The 9,526-nt window shown below is 47.3% G+C and overlaps 1 protein-coding gene across 1 annotated transcript in view; it reads right to left on the bottom strand.

The window, feature by feature from the left end:
- Positions 1-1,083: 1,083 nt before the first annotated feature.
- LOC146185005 (uncharacterized) overlaps positions 1,084-9,526 on the bottom strand; it is an 80,177-nt gene continuing 71,734 nt past the window's right edge. Inside the window, exons 3-4 of the mRNA XM_084605957.1 lie at positions 4,781-7,199; positions 1,084-1,881 (exon numbers count right to left, since the gene is read on the bottom strand). Of these exons, the coding sequence (XP_084462083.1) occupies positions 1,679-1,881; positions 4,781-7,199 (2,622 nt within the window). The 3' untranslated portion in view covers positions 1,084-1,678. The remainder of the gene's footprint in view (positions 1,882-4,780; positions 7,200-9,526) is intronic.

The raw sequence follows: 9,526 nt of genomic DNA, 5'->3' as shown, positions 1-9,526 counted from the left end.
ATCCCTGAAATGTAGCGATATACATGAGCATTTTACCTTTGCCTCACTTGCGTGGAGCACCTCCGAAGCAGATACATGTCGAGCGAAGGAACTAGAAACAAGCTCAGCGTCTCAGCCTCTCTGGATTCCTCCTCAGCTCTAGTTTGCAGCAAGTGTATTGGCATAATTTCGTAAAAATGCAGACAATAGTAGCAGCATCCAGCATGTAATGTCGCAGGTTGCCGCAATTTGCGCAGCATTAATTCCCGCCCCTGCTAACCAAGCCATGCTCGCAGAACTCATGTAGGCGAGTTGAGGCCGAAGCTGAGGCCAGTATGTTGGTTGGTCATACATGGGCGATATGGCCTTTCAAAAGGGACCCAAGAAGCAGTTTAGCTCACCTGTTAGGGACGGGGAAAATTTGGCGGACGTAGCAGGGAGAAGTATTGCGGTAACCGATTCGCGCCTACTGTCACGCTATATGCAGACACCACCCGACATAGGGGTATACATGGCCGGCCAAGCGGAGGTGGCTCGCGGGTATAGGGCAAGAGCCCGTGCACTTTGGGCGCGATGCGCGAAAAACTCACTTCATAGCAATAGTCCTGCCTACTATATACCAACGCACATTACAACAGAGCCGACAGGGCCAGGACACAGCTCATCGCATATCGATGTTCGGTAGTTTTCTGAAGTGCCCACCCGCTCGAAGACGTTTCTGGAGCATGATTACACCCTTTCCGTAAACCTTTCTTCAGTAAACCCGGTGGAGTTTAAAGTCTTCGGACAAGAAAAAAAAAAAAAATTGTCGGCGTTTTTTAACTGTACAGACTAACTTAAACCTCTAAAAATAAGACAATACCAGTATCTACAGAGGGGTGTCAGAGCCTTTCCCCTATGTCAGGAAGTTTTGGACTCCGCTTTTTTATACTGTATAGCCAATGCGGTCAGCCGAATGCTTTCATCTGCTCCGCAACAACGTTTCGTAGCGTGTCGCAGCGGCAAGTACGTATGCTACTATTTTCTTAGCAGCATGCACCTTTCCCTTTGACCTATGCGCCAAGTTCATATCTGACTCGTGAATGACAAAGACAACACACTTAGTTTGGACTCGTTGACGTTTATTACGAAACTTATGAAACAGCGAAAAAGCGCTCGTTAAATTTTATTCTCACGCTCGCATGTTCGTCGTAACAAGTGGCAATACAGAAGGAACACGGACAAAAACTTTGCGTGACTGTCCGCTCAAAGGTGCTGAGGTCACGTCACAGCCGATGTGCACAACACGGCAAACTTCTCTGGTTTGTATAGTGTACGCGCATTTCCGGAATATCGGAGCTCTCTACACGAAGAAAGGAACCAATGCGCACATGTGCGATCATTGTAGTAACGCCACGCGTGAAAGCGGCCCAGTATAAAATGAAGGAACAGAGGTCGACTTTAAGGCAAGGCGTCTTTAACAGATCTTCGTGTTGTCTGGTCAACGCGAATACCTTTGATGTCGAAAACGATTCTAAGAAGCTCTGTACAAACACACGCGCTCAACTCACTATAGACTCTCTGCACATATTTTTTTTTTCTCAACACTCTTAAAATAAAAACAAAGGAACATCGTGTTAGAGAAGAAGGCACTTCTTTCTCAGCTTGGCTGAAATTTTCCTAGCTGCATGTCTTGAGCTGCCTGCATGCGTTGAGGCGTCTAGCGCGACTCGACTAGTTCCCTCTCTTCCTTGTGTACGGCGCTGCTGGGCCCGTTGTCAGGTTTCAGTTCCTTGCGGACCATGTAGCCCCGGAAGGCCGCCTGAATTTTGGTCGCCGCCGCTTCAGTCTCCGATGGGTCGCTAAGGCTGCCAAGCACCGCCGCCTGCTCCGCCTGCGTTGCGTTACCCGTGGATGCATCGCCTGCACACAGGACGAACGAGAAAACGAGAAAGCCTTTGCATCGGATATGCACTGGACCAGCAGCATATCGATTTCTTTACTGCGCAGCCATATTTCACCCCCTAATCACTCTTCACGGCATATTACACTAGCAAGTTGCTCTCTGTGTCCTGTATAGGTCAGCATACGGACGAACAATGTGTGGGAATCGCAAAGAATAATCCAGTATACCTTCGCACTTTCCCTGGCTGTGAGCCAACGTTTGGGTTTCATTACACGTCCCAGGCGCCATCTACGCCACTAGAGGTGCGCCGCAGTTTTGTCTTACCCATTTACATCTTCCCTCATCTTGGAATCCTGCAATTGGTCCTAGAAAGAGTTACGAAAAAATATATGAAGGCGGTCAACAATAACTGAAATAAAAGAAATGATATTTGTGAATTTTTTCTCTTTATGGTGGCGCTGATTACCTGCATATACTTCTTTTAAAAGAGAGATCATTTAGAGAAAAATAATAGAAGCCCAGAACTTCCAGCCGCCGTCGGAATCAGAACCCACGCAAATCCTGGACAAAGAGAGGAACGAGCAACACAAGCGCTTTTTCTTTTCTTTAATCCTGTGCTATAGAACTGTCCCTTCTAAACAGGTTAAACCAACTAGCCCGCAAGAGCACCCTCCTGAGCCCATGCACGACCTACGCATATGCATACACCACATAGAGGCTAGTGCTCTGCCAGCAGCATAGCTATAGCCTACTGCACAGACTAGCTGTACCACCTGTTGCCTCAATGCATTGCTCGTCTAGTTTTGATTACAGCTAAAAAGAAACCACGCTACCCTATACCGAACCAAGCATTACAGTGATTCATTCGTCCTAAGAACGGGCAGCGGCTGGAACCACATTCCTGCCAACACTGCTATCATTCTGGGCTTAATATTATCAATAAACAAATATATCTCAAACTTATTTACAATCCGACTTACGTTTTACCCACTCATTTCTGTGATGCCTTCTTTCTTTTTGGGCACGAAAAATGATAGCTTCGATGACAGTAAAGAATGACGAATAGCGCCACCTCACGCCACGAGTCCTAATTGCAGTAGCGGCAGAGAAAAAAACAGAACTCCAAATTTCCCATCGGTGAAAGCGTTCTCTTTCACTGTCGAACAAATCTCATCGGAGTATGAAAAAGGTTTGGTTTAGGGGTGTAATGTACCGAAGCGACTCGGGCTATGAGAGACGAGGACTCCGAAAATTTCGCCTGCCTGGGTTTCTTTACCGTGCACTGACATGGCGCAGTACACGGGCGGCTTATACTTTTCGCATCTATCGAAAAGCGGTCGCCGCGGCCGGGATTCGATCCCCCATCCTTAAGCACAGAAGTCGATCACAAAAAGGCCCTGTTATCTGATTAAGGACATTTCATGATGGTGTTGGTGGTAGAGGTGGTGGTGGTGGTGGTGGTGGTGGTGGTGGTGGTGGTGATGATGATGATGATGATGTCCTTAGTACCCCTTGAAAAGCAGTTTCATAACGGGTACAATGGAAGAAAATTGTGTATATACGCCCTAAACGCTAGATATATAGCGAAAAGTGAAGTTGGCAGAGGGAGGGGTCGGGGTCGCAGTCGTCGTCCCTAGCGTTATGAAGTAGGCAATGTGTTCACGGCTCAGCAGCAATGCTATAACCAGTGGCACAAAATCCGCGCAACCGGAAGTCGGCAACAAGCGGCGAATGGCCAGGCGTGGAATGATGCTCGCGCACAAAATGGTGATTGGCAGTCGAACGAGTCAATTCTCGTCGTTGCGTGACACGCGGGGGCATGTATAGGTACAGGGCGCGATTCACGTGTCCGCGCACGTTCGCAGGAGCTGGCGCGGTTAAGTTGTAATTCTTTCTGCATTGCTGGCTTCGCAGTCTCAAGCTTAATTCGTCCAAGCAAAAAGGAATGCGGCTAACAATAAACATTAAGTGATTCTAGAGGTATGGAAAGACGCTCGGTAACTGCGCTAATGGCCAGCTAGGGACGGCGCCAGGAATAGTGGAATGGCAAGTTAAATAAATTTCTCGCAGAAGCGAGGATTGTAATACAGCTGCTTATATTGGGCAAAATAAATGGCATGTACGACCTCCATATTTCGATGTGAGCGAACAGCTTTTGGAGGCTTCACTTGGTGCGGTCACTGCACGCGATAGTTGTGCTAATGAAGCAATGGCAGAATATATGGGGTGATGTTGCTTCACGTATGAAAGGCAAAAAGTAAGATCCAATACGTACACAGCGGCGTACAAAGTGGCGGAGAAATGATGGGCCTCAAAGGTTTTCTAAGAAACTGTACATAATAAGAGGACAACATGAAAATAGCAGGACACCTAAGCTTCGCCTTAAAGGGTTCATGAAAAATATCTACGAAAAAAAAAGAAAACGCACAGTAATAGGTATCCCATCAGTCCTCTTCTCAACGCAAAAATCTTTAAGCCACTAACACCGAAAATATCGGCGATTGAAAATGACGCTCCTTCTTCCCATCAACTAAACGGACGGCGGCGCGGAAGAAAAAAAAAAATTGATGGGATTTAAGCATAGCTTGAACCTAGCGATACAGCGAAAGCTGTGCGTTACAGTGATAACCCCTGTAACACCGCTTTTTCAATGCGCGGTTCTTTTTTTTTTCACATTTTTTTAAGTCCTAGTTTTGGGAAAAGGAAGGCGCCTTATAGTTTTGGATAAACCCCATCGAATGGTGGATACTTACACCTGATCAGGTCAAGGTCACGTTTTCATATTTGTTCTTGTAAATTGTAAATTGATTTATAAAGAAAGCTTTTTTTCGTAGCATTGATGCTGACAGCTCCAAATGAAAAAAGAAATAAAGGCAGATGCATGCGTGTGTGAAAGTCGCATCGTGGTCTTCTTACCATCTTGGTGCGTTCGGACTTGTAGGTTCTTTCTAGTGAGGTAACCTCGCACGCCAGCTTGGATTTTGACAACGGCTGATTCAATGTCCTCCGGTTTTGGGCTCGGACTTAACCTGTCACCGTGCTTCTCTTGTTGGGAGCTGGCTTGAAACAGGGATGCCTGCTTAGAGTCTTCACACTGTTTTCCGGGCAACTCTGAAGAGCAGTCTCCCGGAAACTCGCCGGTTGCCTCCGGCTTGGAAGTGTGCAACAGCTTGTCCGCCTTGTCGTGTAGAACGTGCACACCATGTTTCAGGGACTCGGTTGTCTCCGACGCTGCCGCTGAGACCTGTTCGGAGACAGCGTGGGCTTTGCTCTTGGTGGCGTCGTACATCTCCGCGGACTTGGCCGCCACCGTTGAGGCTGCCCCGGAGACGGCGGATGATACATCACTGAACAGCTGGTGGGCCTTCTCTTGGCAAAGCGCAAACTCTTGCTGTGCCTTCTCCTTCAGCAGCTCGATTCTGTCCTTCTCGCTGTGAACAGCGTCGCTAGGGGTGTGCTCCAGCGACTCCGTAGCTCCGACGACGGAGGATATCACTCGCTCCACGAGCAGCTCGGCTTCGGACTTCGCCGAGTCCATTGCATCTTGAGAGCACGTCCTCGGCGATTCGGTGGTTTCGTGGGGATTCTCCTGAATTGTAACTGTTTTGCTGATCACGGATTGTCCACCACCAACCGTCGCTTTGTCCTCAAACGGGCTGCGGACACTTTCTTTCTGCGCGTGAACGCCAAGTGGCTCAGCGGGTTCCTCTTTCACTTCAGGAAGTTCTAGTTCGTCGGAAAGGAAGGATTTCGCTTGGTGACCTTGAGAATCGAATTGAGCCATCTCCATCGTGGGGCTGGGGGTAATGGCTGGCTCTTCCTGCTTGCCATGAGCGAACAGCGATTCAATTTTCTCCTTGCCTTCGTGGACGACCTCACCAAGGAACTCGGGAACGGCTTTCACAGCGCTGGCAGCACTCTCAAATGCGCTCTTTGGTACTTCCCGCGCCACACTTGCCACCTCGGCGCCGGATTTCACCGCATCAGCAGTGTCATGGGCTGCCTGTTTGGCAGATTCAGATGCTTCGAGAGTCGTGGGCTTGGCTTGCTGAAAGGCCAACCCCACTTTTTCTACCTCTGATTCTATTGTCTGCTTGGCCTTCTCTGTTGCTGAAGCAACATGAGCGACGCCAGAGGCAACGGTCTCTTCGGCTGCCCTTTTCGCTGCTTCCGCTTTTGCAGCTGTTGCTACTGCGGCATCCTTCCCAGCACTGACTGTGGATTCCTTAAACTCCTCAATATTCGACTTCACTGATGAAGCGGCCTCTCGAGATTTCTGAGCAATTATGTCAGCCTGGGTCTTTCCGTACTGCAGCGCTTCGTCGCCTTTCCTTTCCATATAACTTGCAGCCGGGGTTGCCGACTGTTGCGCGTGCTGGGCCAGGGACGCTGCCTTTTCCTTGCCCGTATCGACCGCCTTTAAGGTGGCCTCCTTTAACTCTCCGGCTTTTTGCACCGCTGAATCCGCCGCTTTGTTCGCTTGGTCTCCGACCGCTACAGCTGTCGATTTAACAGCATCAACGGCTCCTTGGGTCTTCTGCTTCACGTCTTCAGCGCTGGCCTTCCCAGCATTTACGAGTTCTTCGGATTTTTGTTTTCCTGCGTCCACAGCCTCTGAAGCCTTACCTTTCCCACCTTCTACTGCTTCCTCAGAAGCTTTCTGCAGAGCCTCGGCTTGGGCCGCGCCGGCAGCCATCCATTCCTGAGAACTCTGCTTGATGGCATCCGCCGTGCTGATCACTGCGGGAGGCGTTTTGACTGTAGCTGTAGCGCTCTTTGGTTGCTCAGATGGTCCCTCCACAGACGCTTGCTTCTTGAATTCGAAATGGAAGATTCCGCTGTCTTTCTTTTTTCCCGGAGACTTGGGGGCTGCCTCTTCCTTGGTCTTCTGTTTCGCCTGCTGCTCCTCCGGCTTCGTAAATCCCAGTTTAGCGAAGAAGCCTTCCTTTTTGGCCTCTGGCGTCTTCGCCGGTTCAGCCTGCTGTTCCGTGCGCTTTTCGTCTACAGGAGCCGTGGTTTTCGTCGGACTCGACGGTGGCTTGGTCTGCTCGGTCTTGGAAGGTTTCTCGAAGAAGGCTTCTTTGGCGGCTTCAACGTTCTTTTTTACGGATTCCAACACTCCAAGGACGTCTTCCTTGGCTGTGCCAAGGACGGAAGGCTTTTTGGACAGCGAGTGGCCGGCTGGCTTAGCTGCATCACCGGTCGGAGTCGTGGGCTCGGCCTTCGTCGGGGAATGAGGCTTGACGTCTTCGACAACGCCCTGAACCCCTGGGTCGGCGGAACTAGCAACGGCTGCGTCGGTCCGCTTGGTTGCCAGCGAATCCTGTGCAGCAGCCTGAGAGGGAAGAAAAGGGGAATTTTAGGTAGCGCTCGCATGAAAGCGTCTCCATCCAATAGCGCAAGACATGCACACAGGAAGCGCTAATTTTGCAGCATCATCAACATTACAAAAAAATTTGTTGACACTCACGGTCAAGAACTCCCGAACTTCGCGTGGATACAAATAACATGCGCCGACGATATCTGCACGGCCACGCAAGAGTCCGAAATTAACTGCTTCTGATAGCAGAGCCCCCCTGGTCTTTGAGCTTTCTAAGGCAGAAAGTTGGATTTTGCCGCAAATACCAGTCCTAAAAAAAATGCGAGAAATAGATGAACCATACGAGCAAGGTGCCGCGGGCACAGCGTACCAAGTTAAAAAACAGCGTTAGGAACAAGACAAAACACGGGAAGAACAACGCCTGTGGCCGTCCCTCCCACCCGTGATTCGTCGTGTTCCTAGCGCTGTTCTTTAGGTGAATAATATTAAAAAAGCAAGCTGGTTAACAAAATCCTCATCGCGAACTTTTAACTATTAGAGATAGACGTCTGATTTCAACTGACACATTTACCTGGTCATTAGCCATAAATATATAAATCTTCTTTTTATATATAATTTTGAAAGCGCTATTACCCTCGGCGCTGTGGCTCGAGAAATTCAAGTAATAATTCACCCAAGTCGAAAAACTGTCGTCTGCGATGCGCTAGTAGCAAGACCAATCAAAACGCGTCACAGCCACGTGATATTTTGCCTCTATCCAGCGGTATGACTCATATATATTTTATTTTTTTTTTTATTTACAGAAGACTGCTGGCTTTATTGCAAAGCCTTAAGCAGGAGTGGGTGTAAAATACACTTTGACAAAAAGAAAACCTCCCTGAGGTACACGCAACTCAGCGCACAATACCGAAAGAAACAACATTATACAATATTAGACGACGCCTGGCGTCAAAATGATATATATATATATATATATATATATATATATATATATATATATATCTTTCCTTTATGTGACCATACACATCTAGCCCAGCAAAGAGTTTTAATTATATATATATATATATATATATAATTAAAACTCTTTGCTGGTCTAGATGTGTATGGTCACATAAAGGAAAGATTAATAGCGCAACAAAAAGACACTCACAAATAGGCACAAATAGACACACATGACAGGCGCCTGTCCTGTGTGTCTATTTGTGCCTATTTGTAAATTATGAGTGTCTTTTTGTTGCGTTATTAACCTTTCCTTTATATATATACACAATTGAGGGGGAAATGAGGGGCTCATTATTATAGAATTGAAAGGGGCCAACAGTCTACGAGTGCAAGGCAAACGTTTGGGGATATTTTTTCTTTAATGTTTTGTTGTTCTCACTGACTAGAATTAGTCTTCTGATGATTTTCAGGGATAAAGAACATTAAATGCAAAGCGGAAGAAAAAAAAACAACGCGCCGATGGAGGGAGTCGAACCCACGACCTCCGAATGTCGCGTCCAGTGCCCGTAGACTGTTGGCCTCACAATTCTATATATATATATATATATAAGCTAAATGTAACCAAAGATTTACAAATACGGCGAGCCCAAGCGATTTTTTGAATCACCTTTGCTAATCTGCAGTATTTTTTTTTAGTTCACCATGGTTCATTAATTAGTAAAGACGAATTAGCTAATTTTTGATGACTGCCTTTAGGAAAAAAAATATGTCAGTGAAAAAGTTGTAGATCGCCTCGAAAAGCGGTTAGCAACGTTGTTTCTATCCCGATACGACTTACGCGTATCTATTTACAGGCCTCAAAAAATGTCAAGTGACCAGCTGTTATTTTATATCATTCGTCAAGTGTGCATAACCAGCTTCATCGGAGAGATCACTGGAGAGAAAAATGAATTTTGTTATTTTTGAACGAGCCTCGGGGCTTTAAAAGTGGAGGCAGCTGCCGTGAGAAAAGTACCTTTTTTATTATTGCGCCAGGTATCGCTTTCGGCTGGTAAAAAATCTCTTTACGTAAACGCTATAGCTTGATAGAAACAACGCATTTAGCCGGTTTTCGAGAATATTGTTACGGACGAACAAGGAAGAAGAACTGGCAGTGGCGCGGGCAGGAGCGTTCGCGCTAAGCCCGCAACATTTTCATTAAACGTTATCTCACGGTCATCGAACATCTTCTCTCTGTTCTCTGTTCTGTTTTCACCGGCTTGCCGCCCCGTAACAATCGCTATAAACATCTGCGTCGACACTTTTTTCTAAAGTCAAAATGTAAAAAATAGCTAATTAGTGTTTACTATTAGGTGAACGAAAAACATGCTGTAGATTAGCATAGGCGACCCTGAAGAGCT

This window comes from Amblyomma maculatum, chromosome 6 (assembly GCF_055883805.1).
Source record: "Amblyomma maculatum isolate TAMU_Amacu chromosome 6, ASM5588380v1, whole genome shotgun sequence".
NCBI classification, from domain to species: Eukaryota; Metazoa; Arthropoda; class Arachnida; order Ixodida; family Ixodidae; genus Amblyomma; species Amblyomma maculatum.
The sequence above is the reverse complement of the archived record's forward strand: the minus strand, read 5'-3'. Positions and strand labels throughout refer to the sequence as shown.